General features: G+C 40.4%; 1 protein-coding gene across 1 annotated transcript in view; it reads right to left on the reverse strand.

Moving 5' to 3' along the window:
* Positions 1-25,506, reverse strand: part of ttyh3a (tweety family member 3a) — a 66,966-nt gene extending 41,460 nt beyond the window's left edge. The window contains exon 1 of the mRNA XM_034189901.1: positions 24,679-25,506. Within this exon, the coding sequence (XP_034045792.1) occupies positions 24,679-24,804 (126 nt within the window). The 5' untranslated portion in view covers positions 24,805-25,506. The remainder of the gene's footprint in view (positions 1-24,678) is intronic.
* Between the last annotated feature and the right edge of the window lie 203 nt (positions 25,507-25,709).

Consider the following 25,709-nt stretch of genomic DNA (forward strand, 5'->3'; position numbering starts at 1 on the left):
GAATATGACGTGGAAGTAGGACCTAGAATGATTTTCCTTTTAATTCTAAACCAAATTATGCATCAACTCAGAACAATTAAACTACATGAAATTTATGAAAAAACTTTATTTATGAAAAGACTGTTGCAGCATCTCAAAAACCACAGCTAAAGCTTGTAGGAGCTGCGGCACCCTTTTTATATTTACAAAATCCTGCGGCACACAACCAACCAAAATAATATTACAATTCTATTGCCTCTGGTTTTGCACAAAACCCAATTATCGCAATAGAAAAACGATACAGAAAACACCGCATTTCAAAAATCCTCAAGCATTTTGCGCTCTGATCTCAAGTGTTTTTTTTAGACGTGTCGACACTTTTATTCACAATAATCTGCCATTCTAATATTCACGGAGTGCAGAGGCTGCCTTCAGCGAACCCAGTTGTGAGCGAGAAGGCTCAAGTCTGACCACGGTGACATCAACGGAGGTCAGGCCGCCTTCCCCGCATACCTCCACAGCCAACGCGGTTTCTCCTTCCCCAGAGGAGCCATGCTCCGTGAGCAGCTGAGATTCACGCTGTAGTCAGCAACCCGTAACCATGGAGACGCAGAACGCTATGTGCGCAAGTATGTCTATTATACTATAGTAGAGCGCTTTGCTGCCATCTACTGGAATAAAAGAGCATTACATCATCTGCCACACTATTACAGCACATACACCCGATAATGGTGATATTTGATAATTGCCCACGGCACCCCTGACAATCGATCACGGCACCCTAGGTTGCCGCGGCACCCCGGTTGAGAATCACTGCCTTATAGTAAAAAGTCACTTATATTCTTGTGTAAATTCATGCAGCCTAAATCCATTCAAAGCTACAATGTCTATTTTACAATGAAAGAAAATCTAGATTAGTGAAAAAAGTCACATAATCTTATCTAAAATCCTGTTTGAACAGCAGAACGTTTATTTTCCAGGGAGAGAAAAATTCTTACCATGTTTCCTCAGAGGGGACAGTTCACTTTTCCCGTTTCTTTTATCTTTCAGGTGTGTTGATTAAGCCAGCAACGATTCCAGGGATTCTTGTACTTATAAGACTTTTTCAGTCTTTCTCACCATCTTCTCTCTGTGCGACGTCGCTCCATGACACAGACATGCTGCACAAATTTTCTTTTAAAAACTTGAAAGCTCTAAAAGTTTGGGATGTCCACATGCTACATTTAGCTTAAGTGCCACACAGGAGCCACACAGCATCGCCGCAGCAACCAACCAGTCCTGCTTTACGACAACTGTCGTAACAGCTACGCTTTGAGTGGCATTTTTCTTCTGCGAAACTCCACGGATTCGAGGAAACTGATTTGTATCTGTAACACACAGATCAGTGTCCGCGGACTTATAAAACTTACACGATGTCGTAAAAAAAGAGGACTTTTGCGATAAGCATTTTAAAAACTCAGTGATGTTCACGATTAAAGAGTACATCACTAACACCCCCCCCCATGATGAAATCTGTGGAATCCTGCGGATCCGTGGCATTTTCACAGCCCTGTTTATGAGATCCTGATGCCAATTACAGTGCCATTCATCCTCCGCAGTGGTGGGCACAGATAACCAAAGAATTAACTTCGATAACAGATAATCAGATAACTGAAAAGTTATCTTCGATAAAGATAAAACGATAAACCACCCAAAAATGTATCTGGAAGTTACAGATAACCGATAATCGATGCGGTTGTTGTCCATTCGACTGCTCCCGTTTTTGTGTTCGGGGTCGCCACAGCGGATACAACCAGATCCGCATTGATATTTGGATTTTATCCCGGATGCCCCTCCTGACGCAACTCCAGTGTTACCTGGAGAAACACACACAGCCATTAGTGTTCCAAAGAGGTCTCCCATCCAAGTACTAACCAGGTCCCGCACTGCTTAGCTTCTGAGATCTGACGGGATCAGGCTTACACAGAGCAGATTGGCTGCCGATAAATTCCAGTACTGTCTCCAGTACACTTGGAACTACTAAGAAGCTGATTTTGAGTTTTAACACCATGATCGCTTTTGGAAGCATCAAAAGTGACAACAGACCCAAGCAAAGAGTCAGCACTTCTGTCTTTGAGCATCCTGCCCCCTGCTGGAAGCTCCAGTTTACCACATGGCTTCCAGCACAGAAGCAACTAAGAGGAGCCACAATGCTCAACTCTCTACCCAATCACAACGCTACCGTCAGACCGAGGTCTTGGAAAATAAAGCAGTGCTGAGTTATGGTTTGGTGTATAAATAAAATGAATACTGATTGAATAACACCATTAATGTCAATTCTGTCATTTGTGCAAAGCTAAAATATAACATATCTTTTAATGTTGAATAATGCACTAATTCTGAAGTTTTTAACAAACACAAACAGATGGCATTCTGGGTAAAATGTGCCACCGGTAAGGCTGATTGGTTGATTCATTCTATGTAAACCAACACATTAATGTGAGGTGTGTCACATGTTGGTGTCTACAGATAAATGTGGTTTTGTAAAATATGCCATTTTTTATTTGTAAAAAAAAAAAAAAAAAAAAGACAAGTTGTAATTAGATAACTGTCTGATATAACTAGTGTCAAAATAAATAGAACACTGCCATGATCTACTGGTGCCAGTGTGAGTTTTGGCTCTTTTCCAGCTGATTTTTCTATTCGTGCTAGAATTTTTTGGATCACACAGAGTTTCAGGTTAATCGCCCATCCTGCATCGTTTTTTTTTTTTTTTTTTTTATAAATAATAAACATGTTTATTTCTGCTATAAACTTGGATATTTTAACATGACAAAGTGACAAAGTTTTTTAATTCGGCACACAAAATATTCAAATAGAAAAAAATGAACAATTCCACAAACAAACAGACAAAACTAGTGAGTCTGAAAGGGTGTGGGCTGAAGCAAAGCTTATTAGCACCCACCCCTGCTAGTACAAGTCCAACAATTCTAATCAGTCATATTTACATAAATATAAATTCACTACTACATGTCGACACACAGACATACACATCAATATACTATTCACTTATAATTATATTTATATAGTACCAGATCATAAGAAAGTCAAATCAAGGCACTTTATGCCAGTAAGGACTAACCTTACCAACCCCCAGAGCAAGCACTAGGCAACTGTGGTGAGGAAAAACTCCCTATAAGGAAGAAACCTCAAGCAGACCAGGCTCTTGGGGGTGACCCTCTGCTTGGGCTGTGCCACATATACATACATATATACTTTACAAACATAAATATATACATACATATACACAGTCACTTATATACATATACACCTACCCATATCTATATATCTACATACGCATATACATACCCACACATTCAAATATACAATAAGTCCCACTTATAAATTGAACATTCCATATAAATCAAATTATATTTGCTTCTTTATGATACTTAGACATAATGTTCTTTTTGAGTAGTTTCTTAAATCTCACTAAGGTACTACTCATTCTAACCTCTGTTGAACATTTGTTCCATTTCCTCACCCCAACCACAGACACACAAAAACCCTTTACATTTGTTCTTACTGGTGGTTTCATAAAAATTGCACAACCTCTTAAACTATATCTGGATTCCCTCAATCGGAACAGACTCTGGACATGTCTCGGTAAGGCTTGGTTTTTCGCTCGAAATAAAGTTTGAATTGTAATGTAATCGACCAAATCAATGAATTTTAATAAATTTAAAGACACAAATAGAGAATGAGTTGGTTCACGATATTGTTTATTGCAGATGATTCGTATGGCTCGTTTTTGCAAAAGGAATATTGGATTGGTATTTGATTTGTAAGTGTTTCCCCATGACTCAACACAATATGTCATATATGGTACCATCAGAGAATGATATAAAGTAAGTAACCCTTCTTGCGGCAGTAGGTCTTTGGCTTTATACAAAATGGCTATAGTTTTTGACAATTTTGATTTCACATAATTTATATGTGGTTTCCAGCTAAGTTTATTATCAATTATAACACCTAAAAATGTATTCTCTGTTACTAACTCAATTTCCTTATTGTTTATAGTTAAATGTTTACATTTGGGTGCCTGTTTATTTCCAAATATAATACATTTAGTTTTCCCAAGGTTGAGTGACAACTTATCAGCATCAAACCAAACCTTAAATTTTTCCAGTTCTTTCTCCACTATGTCCAGAAGCTGTTCAAGATTTTCACCGCTACAGAACACAGTTGTATCATCTGCAAAAAGGACACATCTCAGTGAACTCGACACCCAACTTATATCATTTATATAGATTATAAACAACAAAGGACCCAGCACTGAGCCCTGCGGCACCCCACATGTGACATCCCTGAGTTCAGAATTTGTATTATTGAATTGAACATACTGAAATCTGCCTTGTAAATAACTAGCTATCCATTCATATGCCAGACCTCTGATTCCATATTTCTGCAGTTTACTTAATAGTATTCCATGGTTAATTGTGTCAAACGCTTTCTGTAAATCAAAAAAACACCTATTGTGTATTGTTTATTATCAATTGCAGTTGCAATACTTTCCACAAAGTCCATCAAAGCATGTGATGTAGTTCGAGACCTTCTGAATCCATATTGTTCTTCACAAATGATGTTATGCTTCAGTAAATAATCATTTAATCTTTTAGCAAATATTTTTTCCAAAATTTTGGAAAATTGTGGCAGGAGTGATATAGGTCTATAATTAGAAAATGTGTGTTTGTCACCAGTTTTAAACAGAGGAATTACTTTGGCTATTTTCATTTGAGAAGGAAATTTGCCAGTACTTAGTGACATATTGCAAATATAATTGAACGGTTTTACTATACAATCAATAACTTTTTTTTAATAAAGCCATATCCAAATTATTAAAATCAGTCAATTTCTTACTTTTTGAACCATGAACCAGATCAAGTATTTCCCTTTCATGAGTACCACCAATGAACATTGAAACAGATTTGTTAAACGTTGAATTATTTACCCAGAAGTTATTAGTTGATGAGTCAATCTTACTGGCAAGATTTTTACCTACATTAACGAAGTATTCATTAAAGTGTTCAGCAATAGACTCGTCGTTATCAATCGTGATGTAGTTGTTACTCTGAAAAAATGAAGGATAATCTCTAGTTACTCTATTCTTTTTTACTATTTCATTTAATATGTTCCATGTGTTTTTGATGTTATTTCTATTTTTGACAAGTAACTCATTATAATATGTTTTTTTACTGAGTCTCATGATATTGATTAACTTATTCTTATATGTTTTATACTTACTTTCAGCTTCTTTAGTTCGTAGTTTTATGAATTGTTTATATAGTACGTTTTTCTTTTTACATGCCCTCTGAAGTCCCTTAGTTATCCATGGTTTGTTGCTATATTGATTTCTATATATTTTGTCAACAAATGGACAGTGTTTATTATACAAACTGGAAAAAATGGAAATGAAAGCATCATATGACCTGTCAACATCATCAACAAAAACATCTGACCAATTCTGACTTGATAAATCCTCCCTTAAATTATCAATTGTTTCAGGTGTTACTTTTCTACTCATGAATTTGATATTGGTTCGATACATACAACAACCCTCCAATGCAAAGACTGAGAAAACTGGCAAGTGATCACTGATATCACTGACCAGTAGTCCCCCACTAAGATTACCGGATATAACGTTAGTTAAAATATTGTCAATGAGAGTTGTTGAGTCCATAGTTATTCTGCTAGGATGAATGATGGTTGGAAACAGCCCTAAACAGTACAAGGTGTTTATAAATGAGGTAATTTGTGGATGATTGTGAGGGTTTAAAAAATCTATATTGAAATCTCCACAGACAAATAAATGCTTATTTCTGTTGATTTTGTTGTACATTCCCAAGATAATGTCTTCAAAGGTGTCAATATTTGTCCCAGGAGCTCTGTAAATGCAACTAACAACTATGTTAGTATACATGGAGTAACGAGCTGCGCTTAACATCACATGACCACGTCCTGATCGAATGGTCAAATGAAAATCAAACCTGTTTGATATTCTGGTCGGCTGTCGTGAGGGTATGCTGCTGCTGAAGCGCTACAAGCGTCCAAACTCTCACACTGTGCATGTGCAAACATCGCAGACCTGTCTTGTAGTTTGTTTGTTTTTTTAACTTTGATGTCTCCCATCAAGAGTTTTTGCAAATTAAGTTTGAAAAAAACCCCTCTGCTTATGTTTTGCTTCTGGAAACACGAGTCTGACGTGTGGTTTTTGAACGTACAATGTGTGTGAGAACATAAATCGTGCGCTCTGAACTTTTACACCGTGCGGTTCTGTGGTACAGCTGAGCTGGAACCGAGTACAGTGATTGAAAATATCAGGCCAGCTTCAGGGCCAATACTGCCATGAACACTACTGGCCAGTAGATGGCAGTAGAGACCTTGAAAACTTGCCAAAACAATCACCCCCCTATCACCCATAATGCACCTGGACACAGCATGTCCACACTAAAACCTTAAAAATTAGCGCATTACTTTAAAACTAAAACATATATCTGATATTTTCACTTTATAAAACTTCAGACATGACGTTAATTTAAATAACTTGTCTGAAATAAGTCTGGTAAAACTTGAACCATAAGTTAAAAATGTATGCCTCTGGGTGACTTTGGTGATACTGGCTGCATATCAGTATGGGAGTTAAAAGAAATTAGTTTTTTTTGTGACCAGTTCTCCTTTGCCTGCAGAGGATAGAGCAGTTTCTTCTAGAAGCAGCTCTCCTCTGTTTGCAGAGGGTAGAACTACACATCTGTTCACCTTTGTTTACCACGTTAACGGTCTAAAAATTATCAGACAAAAGTTTATCGGAAGATAATTACTCCGATAATGGTTTTCAAAGTTATCTGAAAAGATAATCCGATAATGAAAACTTCATCTTCGATAATTATTGGTTATTGGATTATCGGAACTGTGCCCACCACTGATCCTCCTCTATCACTTTATGCTGCAGCATGATGATGCATGAACCCATATTATAAGGATCTATCTCCTGAAATCATTCTGGTTTTGCAAGTCTTGCATACTCAGACATCTCACTCATTGAGCATTTTTGGGATATTTTGGATCAACGTTCCAAAGTTCCAATTCCTGCCAATATCCATCACCGTTGCCCGCCTGTTGAAGAGGCGTGGATCAAGATTCCACAGGCTACCAATCAAGCTGATCAACTCAATAGGCCGTTTTCCATTATACAGGTCTAGCACTACTTGGCTCGGCTGTATTTATTTTTTATTTATTTGTTGCTTTTCCATTAGGGATAGCACCTGGTTTTTTTTTTGTTTTGTTTTGTTTTTTTAAGTATCAGCTCAGGCAAGGTTCCAAGCGAGCTGAGCCGATACTAAAATGTGACATCAACAGACTGCTAAATACTGACTGGTCAGAGACTGTCGTCACTAGAAGCACAGCAACCATGCTTTTCTTCAGTTTCACGCAATTTTTTTAAATTTTTTTTAACTCGCGCTAAACCCCACCGTGGTCCATCAAAGAGTTGTGGACGTTTCTGTGTTTGGTGGCGAAGGAGAGAATCCAGTGAGAGCTGGACAGGGCAACCCGAAATGAGAAAACATTTCTGTTGCTCTACCAGTATGTGGCCACTCACGGGTACCACCGGACATCCCAGCAATGCAGAAAAATATTGAAAAAGCTTAAAGGGATTACATGACCATCAAGAACCACAACAGCCGGAGTGGGTCAGACCATAAGGGCTAGAAATGGTTCACCCAGATGGAGGCCATTTACGGCAACTGACTGCAAGCAACGGGAGGCAGGGTGACCTTGACTCGGCCATGGCTTAGCTGGAGGTGTGGATGGAGGATGGTAAGTGTTTTTGCGACTATATAGTCCGTAGTCTGCTTGAAAGTACAGTTTAACATTGCTTAGAGTGTATCCAGAAAGCACTTCACTTTTCCCACATATTCTTATGTTACAGCCTAATTCCAAAATGTATAAAATTCATTTATCCCCCTCAAAATTCTACACACAATACCCCATAATGACAAAATGAAAAAAGACTGGGATTTTTGCAAATTTATTCAGAACAAAAAAGCTAAGAAGTCACATGTACATAAGTATTCACAGCCTTTGCCATGAAGCTCACAACTGTGCATCCTGTTTCCACTGATCCTTGAGATGTTTCTACAGCTTAATTGGAATCCTTACTCATAAAAAGGGTGAATCTTCTCTTTGGGGTTGTCACTCTGTTGTGGCTACATCAAGGGGGAAAATCACATGTTTATGCAAAGCATTGCAGAAACTGTAAGCTTGCAGCGGTTGATTATTTCAGTACTGTAACTGCAGTTACAGTTGTGCCAGAGGCTGTGGAGTACAAAGCAAGAAAGAGCTAAAACAATTTTAAAAACTACTCTGCAAGGTCTCAGCTTGTAACTGGGGTGTCGTCTTGCTTCTTGGACACGAGTAAGCAGTTATTGCCAAATGTAATAAAGGGAACTTTTCTTGTTCTGTCCTGGAATCACTGACAGAACGCTTCCTCATTCTTCAGAACAGCCACAGTGATGCGTTTGTGGGATGTCAGTCAGGGCATTGAAGTGTTGTACAGTCTGTATTTCTGCTGAGCTCAGCAGCTCAAATCTTAACACAATGTTGATGTAGCTGAGATATAGATAAATAACACAAACCAGACTCTACATTATCCAACATTTGTTATGGTGACGTGCTTGTTGTCTCACAGATATCCTGCAGTACTTGCAGTGTGGAACAAAATAACCCCTTCCAGCAGGTTCGTCACACATAAAACTGATTTGTTTCAAGTTTTGTTAGAATATCTACACCTTTTTTTTTAAAGTTGAGATTAATTCTATGGTTGTCCAATGTATTCAGCTTGTTCATTATTGGCGTATAACCTTGTAACGGTTTAGAGTTTGCATTAGTGGTCAATTTTTATTTGGTCTTCCAAGGCACAAGAATAAATCAAAGGGCTTGTTTTGTTCAGCGGTGGGTACAGATAACCAAAAAAAAAAAATTAACTTCGATAACAGATAATCAGATAACTGAAAAGTTATCTTTGATAAAGATAAAACGATAAACCACCCAAAAATGTATCGGAAGTTACAGATAACCAATAAATTCCAATATTGTCATTTGCAACTACTAATAAACTGAATTTGAGTTTTAACGCCACAATGGCTTCTACTAGAATTAAAAGTGACAACAGAGCCAAACAATGAGGCCACACTTTTGTCTTTGAACATTCTGCCCCTGCTGGAAGCTCTTGTTTACTACACAGCTTCCAGCACAGAGGCACTCTGAGAGCAGCCACAAAGCCCAGCTCTCTGCCAATCACAACGCTCTGGTCAGGTAGAGGTCTTGAAAAATAAAGTCATGCTGACTTATGGTTTTGATTTATAAATAACATTAATACCGATAGAATAACTCCATTAATGTCAATTCTGTCATTTGTACAAAGGTAAAATATAACATATCTTTTAATGTTGAATAATGCACTAATTCTGAGGTTTTGTAGCAAACACAGACAGATCGCAAAGGATTCTGGGTAAAAGTGCCTCTGCTAAACACTGATTGGTTCAGTCATTCATTTTGTAAACCAACACGTTAATGTGATGTGTGTCGTGTGTTGGTGTTTACAGATAAATGTAAAGGAAGGACTCTCAGACCATGAGAAACAAAATTCTCTGGTCTGATGAGACAAAGATTGAACTCTTTGGTGTGAATGCCAGGCACGTTTGAAGGAAACCAGGCACCATCCCTACAGTGAAGCATGGTGGTGGCAGCATCATGCTGTGGGGATGTTTTTCAGCAGCAGGACCAGGGAGACTAGTCAGGATTGAGGGGAAGATGAATGCAGCAATGTACAGTGACATCCTGGATGAAAACCTGCTCCAGAGCACTCTTGACCTCAGACTGGGGCCACGGTTCATCTTTCAGCAGGACAATGACCCTAAACACACAGCCAAGATATCAAAGGAGTGGCTTCAGGACAACTCTGTGAATGTCCTTGAGTGGCCCAGCCAGAGCCCAGCCCTGAATCTGATTGAAGATCTCTGCAGAGATCTGAAAATGGCTGTGCACTGACACTCCCATCCAACCGGATGGAGTTTGAGAGGTGCTGCAAAGAGTAATAGGCAAAACTGCCCAAAGATAGGTGCACCAAGCTGATGGCATCATGTTCAAAAAGACTTGAGGCTGTAATTGATGCCAATGACAGCCTTTTATTTAATTATCAACTCTTATTTCCTGTATACCAAATGGCAAATGTCAGCTCTCCCAGGTTTTTCTGTGATCAAAGCCATACCCACGCACATACGAGGTCTGTCCGTAAAGTATCGTACCTTTTTATTTTTTTCAAAAACTATATGGATTTCATTCATATGTTTTTACGTCAGACATGCTTGAACCCTCGTGCGCATGCGTGAGTTTTTCCACGCCTGTCGGTGACGTCATTCGCCTGTGAGCACGCCTTGTGGAAGGAGTGGTCCCGCCCCCTCGTCGGATTTTCATTGTCTGGAAATGGCGGAATGAAAAGGACTTTTTTTCCATCAGAATTTTTTCAGAAGCTGTTAGAGACTGGCACCTGGAAACCATTCGAAAAATTTATCTGGCTTTCAGTGAAAATTTTACGGGCTTCACAGAGAATAAGGACTTTAACTACAGGTTTAAGGACCCCTTTAAAGGACGGTCGGTGCGCCGCGCTGCGAGCTGCGACGATGCGGCACAAACCACTGGATCATTTCTAAGCTGATGGCTCTGTGGATACGAGACCGTCGTGTGCTCTTTCTCTGGTTATCACAAGACCTGGACATCAGCCATTTTCCGGCAGATTTCACTTTTAACAAGAGATTTTGTCATGGAAAGCCGCGCGGAGGCTTCCCGCGTCACGACCGACTCCCTGATGAAACGAGACAAAGGAACACCTCCGTTTCGGAGTGTTAGAGGACAAGTTGGGACATGTCTATCTTGGCTTTCAGTGCTTACCAGTCGAGTGAGTATAAAAGAACTTGTGGAGAGCTGGACATGTCCCAACTTGTCCTCTAACACTCCGAAACGGAGGTGTTCCTTTGTCTCGCTTCATCAGCGAATCGGTCGTGACGCGCGAAGCCTCCGCGCGGCTTTCCATGACAAAATCTCTTGTTAAAAGTGAAATCTGCCGGAAAATGGCTGATGTCCAGGTCTTGTGATAACCAGAGAAAGAGCACATGACGGTCTCGTATCCACAGAGCCATCAGCTTAGAAATGATCCAGTGGTTTGTGCCGCATCGTCGCAGCTCGCAGCGCGGCGCACCGACCGTCCTTTAAAGGGGTCCTTAAACCTGAAGTTAAAGTCCTTATTCTCTGTGAAGCCCGTAAAATTTTCACTGAAAGCCAGATAAATTTTTCGAATGGTTTCCAGGTGCCAGTCTCTAACAGCTTCTGAAAAAATTCTGATGGAAAAAAAGTCCTTTTCATTCCGCCATTTCCAGACAATGAAAATCCGACGAGGGGGCGGGACCACTCCTTCCACAAGGCGTGCTCACAGGCGAATGACGTCACCGACAGGCGTGGAAAAACTCACGCATGCGCACGAGGGTTCAAGCATGTCTGACGTAAAAACATATGAATGAAATCCATATAGTTTTTGAAAAAAAATAAAAAGGTACGATACTTTACGGACAGACCTCGTATATATGCACACAGAGGCCACTTGGCTATTACAATATAGATAGCAACGGCTTGCAGTCATTACAGCATTGTACAATGGGCTTATTTACGAGCTACCTAGGAAGTTAGCAATAGCTACAATTTGCTTACCCTAATGCATCATCTCTTAGCAGCTTGTGTCCTCTCACCTTCGGCTTCATACTGTTGCATGGCTTCCAAAAGTCTCCTGTACTTTTCAAGTGTGTTTCGTCTCGCCGCCTGCGGCCTTCCCTTAAAAACCCACATAAGTCAGCACACCATCACCTCGATGTCCTCTACTGTTTATGTGTTTGGGTCACGTATACAACCCCTGGCAAAAATTATGGAATCACAGGCCTCGGAGGATGTTCATTCAGTTGTTTAATTTTGTAGAAAAAAAGCAGATCACAGACATGACACAAAACTAAAGTCATTTCAAATAGCAACTTTCTGGCTTTAAGAAACACTATAAGAAATCAAGAAAAAAAAATTGTGGCAGTCAGTAACGGTTACTTTTTGAGACCAAGTAGAGGGAAAAAAATATGGAATCACTCAATTCTGAGGAAAAAATTATGGAATCACCCTGTAAATTTTCATCCCCAAAACTAACAACTCCATCAAATCAGATCTGCTCGTTAGTCTGCATCTAAAAAGGAGTGATCACACCTTGGAGAGCTGTTGCACCAAGTGGACTGACATGAATCATGGCTCCAACACGAGGGATGTCAATTGAAACAAAGGAGAGGATTATCAAACTTTTAAAAGAGAGTAAATCATCACACAATGTTGCAAAAGATGTTGGTTGTTCACAGTCAGCTGTGTCTAAACTCTGGACCAAATACAAACAACATGGGAAGGTTGTTAAAGGCAAACATACTGGTAGACCAAGGAAGACATCAAAGCGTCAAGACAGAAAACTTAAAGCAATGTGTCTCAAAAATCGAAAATGCACAACAAAACAAATGAGGAACGAATGGGAGGAAACTGGAGTCAACGTCTGTGACTGAACTGTAAGAAACCACCTAAAGGAAATGGGATTTATATACAGAAAAGTTAAATGAAAGCCATCATTAACACCTAAACAAAAAAAAACAAAACAAGGTTACAATGGGCTAAGGAAAAGCAATCGTGGCCTGTGGATGACTGGATGAAAGTCATATTCAGTGATGAATCTCGAATCTGCATTGGGAAAGGTGATGATGCTGGAACTTTTGTTTGGTGCCGTTCCAATGAGATTTATAAAGATAACTGCATGAAGAGAACATGTAAATTTCCACAGTCATTGATGATATGGGGCTGCATGTCAGGTAAAGGCACTGGGGAGATGGCTGTCATTACATAATCAATAAATGCACAAGTTTATGTTGATATTTTGGACACTTTTCTTATCCCATCAATTGAAAGGATGTTTGGGGATGATGAAATCATTTTTCAAGATGATAATGCATCTTGCCATAGAGCAAAAACTGTGAAAACATTCCTTGCAAAAAGACACATAGGGTCAATGTCATGGCCTGCAAATAGTCTGGATCTTAATCCAATTGAAAATCTTTGGTGGAAGTTGAAGAAAATGGTCCATGACAAAGCTCCAACCTGCAAAGCTGATCTGGCAACAGCAATCAGAGAAAGTTGGAGCCAGATTGATGAAGAGTACTGTTTGTCACTCATTAAGTCCATGCCTCAGAGACTGCAAGCTGTTATAAAAGCCAGAGGTGGTGCAACAAAATACTAGTGATGTGTTGGAGCGTTCTTTTGTTTTTCATGATTCCATAATTTTTTCCTCAGAATTGAGTGAGTCCATATTTTTTTCCCTCTGCTTGGTCTAAAAAAGTAACCGTTACTGACTGCCACAATTTTTTTTCCTGATTTCTTATAATGTTTCTTAAAGCCAGAAAATTGCCATTTGAAATGACTTTAGTTTAGTGTCATGTCTGTGATCTGCTTTTTTCTACAAAATTAAACAACTGAATGAACATCCTCTGAGGCCGGTGATTCCATAATTTTTGCCAGGGGTTGTAAATTGAAGTGGTTAATGCTGTTGTGTGGGCCGCTGAAGAGGAGGTACTGCTGGCCCACCACCACCAGAGGGCGCCCTGCCTGGAGTGCGGGCTCCAGGCACCAGAGGGCGCTGCCGCCTTATGGGAGTAGCCTGGGTGACAGCTGTCACCCATCACCAGACACAGCTGTTCCACTCAGCACAGAGGTATATCAGGAGGACGGCGTCTCCACCTCAGTGCCGAGATATCGCCTAAGACTGAGGTAATATTCTCTGCATTTATATTCTGAACAACCAGCTAAACTTGTTAAACCTTTTCAGGACTGTTGACTACTGATAGCTTCATTGCTTGGATAAGTACTCACCTTCCTGCTGTACTTTGACAAGAGGTGGAGGCGGCTTCTCCCCTCTCCGTTACTGGGTGCTGTCGCATCCACACCTGTGTGTTGTTGCTCTCTCCCGCCAGCAGTACCGGATCCGACGAGCGGAGGCAGTGGCCACCTGGGAATTCGGGACTTGGCGGTTCCAGTATTTCCAGGGTTCGGTGGCAGAGGAGATCTGGGTGGTTCCGGTTCGACTGAGACGGACGTCTCCTACCTTCGAGCCTGCCCACACGACACCAGCGGATTCGACCCCAAATTGTTAATTGTTGTATTCGTTGTGCTCGTTTCACAACAGTAAAACTTGTTATTCACCTTTCTCCATTGTCCGTTCATTACGCCCCCTGTTGTGGGTCCGTGTACCTACACTTTCACAACAAATGCACTTGGTTTCAGTGCAGAAGGTTCCAGGTTCAAATCCCACCCCTGCCACGTTTCTCCATGTAATGTGGAGTTGCGTCAGGAAGGGCAACCGGTGTAAAACCTGTGCCAATTCAACATGCAGATCCACCTTGGATTTGCTGTGGTGACCCCAAGTGCAAACAAGGGAGCAGCCGAAGGGACTTACTTACTATACACTGACGTCACAGCAGTTTCGCGCAGCTCTGAGAACCCCGCTCACGTTGAGGAGGTTCTCAACTGTAATGGAAAAGGACATGCATGGTACCAAACTGAGTTGAGTTGAGCCGAGTAGTTCTAGACCTGTATCATGGAGAAAGGCCATATGTTGCATGAGGTAAATGATGGTCACACCAGACACTGATAGGTTTTCTGCCCCCCCCAAAACACTTAAAACCATACTGTAGTAGTTCAAAATGTTGATCAACTGCACATTTGTAGAGTGGCCCGTTACTGTGGCCAGTTCACACATCATCACAAAAATCATGCTTTTTAGCAGTATCTTTTTTGATATGCCACATCTTATGTGTGAATACAAGATTTGTGTTTTTGTTTTGGTTAAATGTACATCATTATACATATGTAATGTGCAATAAGGTGTACTACATCTGAGCTGTTTTCAAGAAGTGACCAAATCACAACAGCAGTTAATAAATGTCCTCTCTCTCTCTGCTTAATCAATAGGTCATAAAAACGTGAGCTGTTTATATTTCATAAATGTATTTTTAGTCTAATTTCTGACAAATACTTTTTCACTCTTGTCCTGTACCATGGCACGTCCCTTTATGTGCAGTTAAATATGGTTCATTTTAATCATTTTTGAAGTCAACAATTCTGTATGTGGATGCAGAAACTCCCATGTAAAAAGACAGTTTTAAGCCTGAAATGGTTTGTTTTATGATGCATGATGTATATCTAGACGCCTCCTGGTGTGACAAACACCCACAAGCCCATCTGTGCTGTGTGTCAAACACCTATAGTAGTACACACACGGTGTGTGGGAGAAAGCTATCAGGACCGAACCCATCATCAATCTCGGGTGTTTGCCTAATCTCTGCCTAAATGACATACCCAAAAGTAAATACTTATTACTCTTGAACAAAAGATGCGTCATTTATTTTGGCCTTTAAAATTTTCAGGAAAATAAGTTGGCTTATTTTGTCTCTTGTGATTTGGAGCATTCACACATGCCAATGTCAGTGTGACTTAACAAACGTGCACACCAGGAGCAACGTAGGAATCAAGGACTTTGCTGAAAAACACCTTCAAACTGAGAATCCTCTGGTCACTAAGTCACCTTTCTAACCTCCGGGCCACCACATAAGTCCAACATTTTCAGTACTGTCTTACATTTTATACATTACTCAAGAAGTCAAGAAAGTAATTAAAAGATTAATCAATGAACAAAATACCCAGTTGCGATTCAGTGCCTTAAATTTCTTATTTAATTATATAAACACGATAAATACTCAACTCTTTCGGCTAGTTAAATACATTTTATTGGCTTTTGTCTTGTTTCATACAAGTGGAAAATTAATTTTGCCTTTCAAATGGGTCTTTAGGGTGCATCTAAAGACCCTGCACTAACTGTCGCCTTTAAATCTGAAATTCATAATTTGATATGAATGCAGTGTTCAGCAAGTCTTCCTTTTCATACAGACTGAATCCTATTCAAAAACAAGTTTCAAAAGGTTCCTGAAAAGTATTTGGAGTTTGCCATCAATAACTTGCAGAAAAAAAAAAAAAAAAAAAAAAGATTTAGCAGTGGTACCATCTCTAGCCACACATTCTATCTATTCAGTAATTCTTGTTTTACTTTCTCTTACCATTGTATATTTTATCCTATGTTTGACCCCATTTGTCTCCATTATTTCCAGATTATTTTGGCAGATCTGACACTGATATGAAGAGGCACAGCACACCAACAAGTGCACAACATGCCTCATGTTGAGCAAGTGGTTGACAAACTACATGTAAATTCAATCACACCAGTTCATAATTTACCATAATCCATCCAGCATCCAGCAGGTGGCAGACAGGTCTATAAATATTACCAGGGTCACCTGAAAGGTTCTGTCTCCTAAACAATTATATTAATAACCTATATAATTCTTTATCACTTTTGCTTAAGTGCTTGCTCAAGGGGTTTGGTAAGGTTTGGCCTTACCCTTATGAAACTTGGCTTGGGCTGATTTATATTGTAATGTGGTGCTATATAAATAAGCCAAACAAAAAGCAAAATACTCACATGAATTGCGTATCTGCTTAAAGCTTGAAATGTTTCAATACTTTTCCACATAGTCTCCGTCACTTTCCACACACTTATGCCAACACTGGACACATTTTTGCATTGTTGTTGAAGAAATCAGGTGTCTTCTCTCCACACCAGTGATGCACAGCTGCTTACACCTCTGCATCCATGCATATTCTATACCCAAGGACTCCAATTAAGTGCCACAGGGAGTGTCAGCAGCCGAAACCTCTGAATCATTTGCAAAATGGTGTCTCTTTATGCATTCTTTCAACTTGACAAAAAAGTTAGAATCTGGAGGGCGTGAGATCCGGACTTACAGTAGGTGTGGGAAGAGCTCATAAAATTTGAGCTGCTGCAATGCATCCTGTGTTTGTTGACTCGTCTGTGGACGCATTACCATGGTAAAGAATTGTATCTTTTTCAGGATAAATGTCTCAGCTTTTGCAGTGTATTCGCCAGGGCTGTGAAATAAAAACTGTGAAATCTGAGGAAAATTCACAGGTGGTAGATTGTAGAATATTTAAAAAAAAAAAAAAAAAAAAAAAAATCAGGGTAAAATATCAATAACACACCTAATAATTAAAAGCCACACATTCTTGTGTAAATTCCTATAAATCCACTCAAAGCCACAATGTCTTTTTCCCATGAAAAAAGTCTACATTAATAAAAACTAGAGGTGCACCGATCAGGATTTTTTAGGCCGATCACCGATCACTGAAATTTTGATCGGCCGATACCGATCAAGTACATATTTGGATCATGCCCAAAATTAGAATATAGGTCTAATGTATAGGACTATTTTTGCATTAAAACTTAATGATGAAAACAATAAACATGCATTCAAATAAAGACACTAGAATAAACTGCCAACTTTTGTTTTATTACACTGGCTTTGTTCTACCAGCAAGCTTTTTTTTTCCATGTTTCATGTTGCTCAGGTTACAGCCTACAGAACGTTGAGAATGTAAAATACAGCCCTCATTTTATGGGGTTAAAATTGTCTCATTAATATTTGTAAATGCACACAGGGTGACCTACAAATAATCATTGATTTGTAAATGTGTTCAGATATCCACAAATGCAAATTTCATATTTGTAACTTGTAAATTGGTCTTTGCAAATAATGTTGTATTTGCAAATATAAAACTTAAATTTGTAAAAAAATAAATAAATAAATAAATAAAAAAATTACATTTGTAAAACTGGAAATTGTATTTGTGAACTGAGTTTCAGCATTTGTGGATCACCAATTACACGCATTCATCGCTTTCCTCTGTGACGTAATTGAGACATTCTTTTCGCGAAATCCACAGATCCACAAACAAATGCCTACTGATTCACAAATACACACTCATGCACACTGGATATCCACTAGATGGCAGTGTGGTTCCATTCATTACACAGCAGTCTATTTAGATCTCTCAGAACCATTTGACTCATTTTGACTTCTGATATGAGCTGGAGGGACATGGACTACATTAGATGATGGCGACTGCTCTCCTTGTCCGTCCAGCTCATATCAGAAGTCAAAATGAGTTTACCTCACAGAGGAAAGCAAAAACAAAAATAAACAAAATTGTGTTTCACTTTGAAGTTATTAATTCAAACTGGACTCTATCATTCTAACTTGACTCATCAGAGAGCCGCGCAGCGTTTGGAGCTGTGTGAACAGAACGGAGGACGATTCTCATTTCTTTCTCGCAACAAGACAGGAGTCTCAGTTAGTAACTTTAATCCGCACAAACGTGACTCACGATTGACATATTCAGGGATGAAAGTGGTGAAAACCAAAAAAAGCTGAAACCCAAAATTACCCCCCAACACCACCTGCACGAAAATGTTTGAATTCTAGAAGCTCTGAAATGCAATCTGGGATTATTCCAGACGATAAACTGCAGTGAGTGCAGCATCCATTTAGGTGAGAAAAAAAAAAAATACAACTTTCCTTATTCAAATTCATTCTAGTAGTATTCTGCTCTTACTAGGATGCAGCAGTTTTCTAGTTTGTCAGATAGTTCTGGAGGAAATCACTGAAGAAATTAACACATTAAAAATATGGTCTGACCGAAACAAACTGTCATTAAATAAGACAGGGATGAAATGGAGGTGTAAGAGTCACTAGGTGTTCACAGGAAACACATTTATTTCTGTATGTATGTATGTATTTATTTATTTATTTATGTTCATTGTTTTTATATTTTCTGTTGTGTTTCTATTCAGGTTCTTTTTGTCTCTTTCTCTAAAATTGTATATAATAAGCATTAGATTATTAATATATAAACAAAAATAAATTTAAGAAATATTACAATTTGAAAACAAATGCACCCGAACGTGATGACAGCTGCAAATGCGTAATGCTAACTTTTAACATTGAAAATGCCATAGACATGCTAACGCGTTAGCATCGCTGCCATTTTTAAGTTATAAAATACATCTATCAACTGTTTCAGAAGACCATAACAGGCCAGTTCAACATAGAAAAGGTAAATAATACTCACAGACGTATGCTCTTTAGGGTTTTAGCGGGGGAAAATTAAGCAAAAGAAAGAAAGTATAAACGAAGCAACAGATCGAAGCATTGCTTCAATCTGCGAACCACTGCTTCGATTGGTTCAAGGTTCAGAGCAAAGCCGAGCTGCAGAAAAGTTGATCACGGACCCGCTGCAGGGTCTGTAATCAATGTAGAGAAATTATCATTTTCCTGACAAACACCCCCCAAAACAACTGCCACTCTGAAGGGCCGATAACAGAATCGTTAAGCACAAAGCTTATTGATGTCGGTGGATCGAATCATTTCTTAACGATACCCGAAAGGAACCGGTTCTCGATACCCATCCCTAGTCGCAAGTGTTGCAAATAGCAAATTTCGTGTCTATTTTTGACACCGCAAAAAAAGTCCAGACCGGCGAAGCCATTTTGAAACTACACATGCTCGTGGCTGCGCGTGTCACGACAGGACCAAGCGCTCCCTGTGCTACTGCCTACACTGTTGTGATCGGTCCTTTTGATCGGCGCATTTTACCGATCAAGGCGTGATCGGCCGATAATGATCGGTGCCCAATCGATCGGTGCACCTCTAATAAAAACTAATTTACATTGTTGTGTAAATTCATGTAGCCTAAATTCATTCAAAGCAAGGGTGGGCAATCATGTGCCATAAAGGGCCGAGACATTGCAGGTTTTCCTTGCTACCAGTCACCTTCACAGGTGATTTCATTAATGTTCAGGTGTCTCAGCAGGTGATTTCATTGATGACCAGGTGTTTATGTGCAGGGGAGAAGCTCATCAGCAACCCACCTGGTGAGGTGATTGGTTGCAAGGAAAACCTGCAGTGTCTCGGCCCTCGTTGCCCACCCCTGATTCAAAGCCACAATGTCTTTTTTTCAATCAAAGAAAGTCTAGATTAATGAAAGAAAAAAAAAGGCACGTAATCTTTTCTGAAATCCTGTTTGAACAGCACGTTTATTTTCCAGAAAAAGAAAAAAATTCTTACCAGTTCGCTTTTCCCGTTTATCTTTCAGGTGTGTTGAAACCAGCAACGATTCCATGGATTATTGTCCTTATCACACTTTTTCAAAACGTCTTTCTCGCCATCTTCGCTCTGTCTGATGTCGCTCCGTGACACAGACATGCTGCAAAATTCTTCTTTTAAAAACCTGAAAGTTCTAAAAGTTTGCGATGTCCACATGCTACGTTCAGCTAGCTTCGCACAGGAGCCACACAGCGTCACCGCAGCAACCAACCAGTCCCGCTTTATGACAACTGTCGTAACAGACAGGCTTTGAGTGGCATTTATTTTCCTCGAAACTCCGTGGATCCGAGGAAACTGATTTGTATCTGTAACACACAGATCAGTGTCCACGGACTTATAAAACTTGCATGATGTCGTAAAAAAAGAGAATGCTTTGCGATAAACATTGTAAAAACTCAGTAACGATCACAATTAAAGAGTACAACACTGACACTCCCGCACCCCTCCCCATGATGAAATCTGCGGAATTCCGCGGATCCGCTGAGTTTTGACAGCCCTGATTTGCATATTGGTTGGCATTGACAGTGTTGCAATGTTCCAAAACTTCTGTGAGGATAATGCCATTGCAGTCCCCCTCCAAAAAAAGTCATCAATACTTTTCTCACTGGTGGGATGACTTTTAGTTCAAGCATGTCACACAATTTCATTATTTTATAGCTTTAAAAAAAAAAAAAAATTGCATCTTAAATCAGCATTAGTTTGAGTCTTCAACAAACACAAACTTCACAAATCGTAGGGCACCTTCACACATAGTCCGAATTTGGTCAATTTGCGCATAAAGTGCACATGAAGCAGCAAAACGTGTAGAATCGGAACTGCTTCTAACGCCTTGTACACCTGTTGCTACAACTATTTGCGCACATCAGCGGCTGAAAGACACCGAGCCCTCTCCTGGCAGATGTTGCCCAAATTCCTACTGACACGCATGAACATTTAACACCGCTCACGTCACTTAGAAAATGTGTGGCCATTCATACTATCATCAGGAAAACAGTCTGCAGACAATCACTGTCGAGGTGGATGTGAAATCTGTTTAAGTGCCCCACCACTGTGAAGTTGCCAAGTGCACGTGGCGTGCCAGAGCGTCGGCTCCCCCCACAACACGTGTGTGCGCGTCCTGCGCGCTCCCTCCGCAGGTGAGGCATCTCTCATCTGATCACAAAGTGACATTTTGGTCTGTGTGCTGACAGGACAGGGGGCGTGGCTGGCTGCCCACACCTGTTGTGACATCTCAGGTCCTGGACATCACAGCTGCAGCACACGTCCCGTGTTTTGATGGATGCGCGCGTGTGTGCTTGTGTGGAAATACATAAAAACATATATCACTTTTGTTTGGGAGGAGAAACGGACCGTCAGTCCGTCTGGACACGCAGCAGGCAATCTGAATGTCCCGTCTGACAGGACATTCGTGTTGGGCCGTGAGTGGCGGCCACAGGACCAGGACAAGCCAACAGTATGAGAAATACGCAACTTTCAGTCAGGTATCAGCAGAAATACGCCTTAACAAACACCGTTTGGTCAGTTATCACAGTGCTTTTAGCCATTTCATGCTCTTGTCACAAGACAGTGATTGTAGCGCAATGGTAATCAGAGCGTGTGGGTTTGAATCCTGTTTTGTTTTTTTTTTATTGAACCAGGGTTATTTAACCGTGAGCTTCTGGACTGCATCCACTTTTACGTATTATTTATATCAACCCAGTGATATTCACTAATTATACAGTATTATACTATACTAATTATACAGCTGTTTATTTATTTTCCTCCACATCAGCAGCGCGTTGTGGTGCACCTCGTCCCATGGAACACAGTGCGAGCAGCTGCAGCAGCTCGCAGTGTGTTCCTGCTCAAAAGACACTGTCAAGTGCACGAACCGTCGCACGGGCATCGGTCACGCCTGCCCGTCAGCACGTTTTGTGGTGCGCTCATAGGAGCTCTACCGCCATGAGTCGCCCTGAGTTGTACGCATTTGCACTATGTGTGAAGGGGCCCTTAGGAAGGTACACATGCCAAAAGCAAAATCAGGAAAACGATATACCGCTGAACTGAAGTTACATGATTACCTTCGTTATGAACCTTGTGAACAAATGGTATGCTGCACTCCCCCCACCCCCATTCTTTACTCATCATCAGGTTCCTTCTGGACCCCCACTGCCAGTTTAAACCTCTTTAATCCCAGGAATTTTTTTTTTGCAAGGGCAGTTCAGAATCCAGATGGGTGTTATGTGGTATTACAATGATTTAAGTCATCCTCTTAGATGGTTTACAACACTAAACACTGACAGCTGGTTGGTGTCTGGAAAAGGTCAGGACATGGATAACACCTACACACAGATGGTGGTATGATCAAAAGGTGAAGAGGAAGAACAGGTGCATGGAAAGTCAAACATTTTTAGTTCAAAGTGACACAAGAGTGTGGTCAACCATTTGCAGCCGGGGTCTAGGGCTCTGTGGGGACCCAGAATAAATTTTTTATCTAATGATACTTTTTCAGCATCTCCTGGAAGAACAAATCTCAAAATTAGTGGATATTTAAATGATCCTATATTCAACCTTTTATTTGACCTGTCAATGATGATGTTGAAATAACAGAATATGAAGTGGAAGTAGGACCTGGAATGATTTTCCTTTTAACTGTAAACCAAATTATGCATTAACTCAGAACAATTAAACTACATGAAATTTATGAAGACTGAGAAGACTGTTACAGCATTTCAAAAACCACAGCTAAAGTTTGGAAAATATTTGGAAAATCATGGTAAAATATTAATAACATACCTTATAGTAAAAAGTCACTTATTCCTGTAAATCCATTCAAAGCCACAGTCTTTTTCCAATGAAAGAAAGCCAACATTAATAATAAAAAAAGTCACATAATCTTGTCTAAAATCCTGTTTGAACAGCACAATGTTTCTTTTCCAGGGAGAGAAAAATTCTTACCATGTTTCCTCAGAGGGGACAGTTCACTTTTCCCGTTTTGTTTATCTTTCAGGTGTGTTGATGAAGCCAGCGACAATTCCACGGATTCTTGTCCTTATGAGACTTTTTCAAACAGTTTTTCTTGCCATCTTCTCTCTGTGCAACGTTGCTCCGTGACACAGACATGCTGCACAAATCTTCTTTTAAAAACTTGAAAGCTCTAAAAGTTTGGGATGTCCACATGCTAAGTTTAGCTTAAGCGTAGCACAGGAGCCACACAGCGCCACCGCAGCAACCAACCAGTCCTGCTTTACAACTGTCCTAACAGCTACGCTTTGAGCAGTATTTTTCTTACGCGAAACTCCGCGGATCCGAGGACACAGATTTGTATGTGTAACACACAGATCAGTGTCCGCGGACTTATAAAACTTACACGTCGTAAAAAAAGAGAACGCTTTGCGATAAGCATTTTAAAAACACAGTGATGTTCACGATTAAAGAGTACATCACTAACACCGCCACCCTCCCATGATGAAATCTGTGGAATCCAGCGGATCTGCGGAGTTTTCACAGCCCTGAAACACACACCTAGTGCTATTTGACCGGATCTCCTTGCTGATTGGCTAGTTCATATGATGTCATCGCAGAAAGGTATTTCAACATGGTGGCGTGTTGCGGTTCCCTCGGCATTGAGTGTTGGTGCTAATTTTTCATCTTTAAATGTTTTGGCTGCCATAAGCCTTGGCAACAAGAAAAAAGTTGATTGATTGATTGATTGATAAAGTCGTTTGAATCAGGACAGAAAATCACCTACTGCCGGAGGGATTCTCGGACGTCAAAAGCAGCTCGAGGGATTCTCGGACGCTAAAAGCAGCTCAAAAACATGGCATAGCCATGCCAAAATTATTTCCACCGGTGCTTTTCGCCATGCAGTGGAAATAATTTCTGGCACGGAGGAAATAATTTTTGCAGTCTTGGTAATTTTCTGTGTTGGGCGGGGATGATAAATAAAACCTGCAAATTCAAGACAGAATAAAAACGAAAATACAGAAGTCCACATCGGCACGTGTGTTTATCCTGTTTTTCTCTGTGGTGTCATGTCTGCAAAACCTTCGATCACCTTTAAAGTTCTTGCCCGACCGCGACCGTTCCGTCGTGAATAAATTTAGACACCCGGCAAAACAGCGCAACCTGCCATTTTGCCGGCGAAATATCGTCCAGTTCAACTTTCCGGAGGCCGCCACCTTGTTGAAATAAACTCTGCAATTACGTCATTTGAACTAGCCAATCAGCGAGGAGATCCGGTCAAATAGCGCTAGGTGCGTGTTTGCCATATCCGGCAAAATATCCACTGCCTTTTTAGTTTGAATTCACAAGACTGTGAGCACATTTTAAAGGCTTTGGATCTAACACTGCATTCTGCACACTTCCTCAAAGCCAAACACTAAAAGATGTGCATGATGATGACACTTGTTTTGCACAGGATGTCCCCAACACCCAGGGACATCTCCTGTAAGGCAAATACAAATGTTAAAGTGTGTTGTGTCGTTTTTACCTGCTGGTAAGTCCAGTCCTCTGGTCGGAAATCGCTGCTTGTTTGCTCGAACTTGAAGTCGAAATGGGGAAGTCTGTGCAGCAGGTTCACCCACCATGGTGGAGAAAAGCTCACCACTGCTGCCATGGCCAGTCACGGGCAATGCGATCAGCTCAGCACACAAACAAGCAAGGATGCTTGAAAGTAGCAGGCAACGGAGTCCGCCTCATAAATAGATCTGTATCCAGGATGGAAAACTGCAACACCGCTGATCTATTTCTACATAACCAACTTAGCGAGCTAGCTCACGTTAGGAAGGCTAACATCGTAGCACCGAGTAATAAAGGCCAGTGTTTTTATTATGACAGTCGAACTTTCATTATCATTACCTTGTAAATTTTCGCTAAAACATCTGCTATAACATTCCAAGCATTTCAGTAGAACTTGTTAGCACGGTCACAATAGCTTGCTAACGGGAACCAAGCCACCCCGCTAACGTGGAGTGACCTGCTAGCGAACTAGTTAGCACATTTAAATAATGACCGTTCTATAGCAACTCCAAGCATTGTAAACGACTCTACCAATTTTTTTTAACGTAAAATCGCCACTTGTTTTAAGGAAAGTAACCTGGAATCTGTTTTAGCTAACGCTAGCCAAAAAAAAAAGCAGCTGCTCAGTTCAGTCAGGAAGTCTTTGTTGTTCCACATCAGATGTTAGTCAGTGACCACATCCTGCTTCGTTCATTTACTAATTCCTCTTTTCGCGTCTTCAAGTTTCAGCCCATCGGCGCAGCTCAGATAAGCTCCTCCGCAAAAAGTCTCCATCATCATCGGAGCACAGTCACAGTCAGTGCGGAGACACACAAACAGAACACAGCCCACTCCGCTCACACGCGACGCAACAGCGACACCCAGCGGCGAGTGAAATGTTGGAAACGCCAAAGTGAAGACTGCATCAGGAAGAAGACACGAACACACACAACAAAATTAGCCCTCTGTATTTAATCCATCCCAATAGCAGGAGAAGTGGACAGCCGCAGCTTGGGGTAGAAC

This window comes from Thalassophryne amazonica, chromosome 16 (assembly GCF_902500255.1).
Source record: "Thalassophryne amazonica chromosome 16, fThaAma1.1, whole genome shotgun sequence".
Taxonomy (NCBI): Eukaryota; Metazoa; Chordata; class Actinopteri; order Batrachoidiformes; family Batrachoididae; genus Thalassophryne; species Thalassophryne amazonica.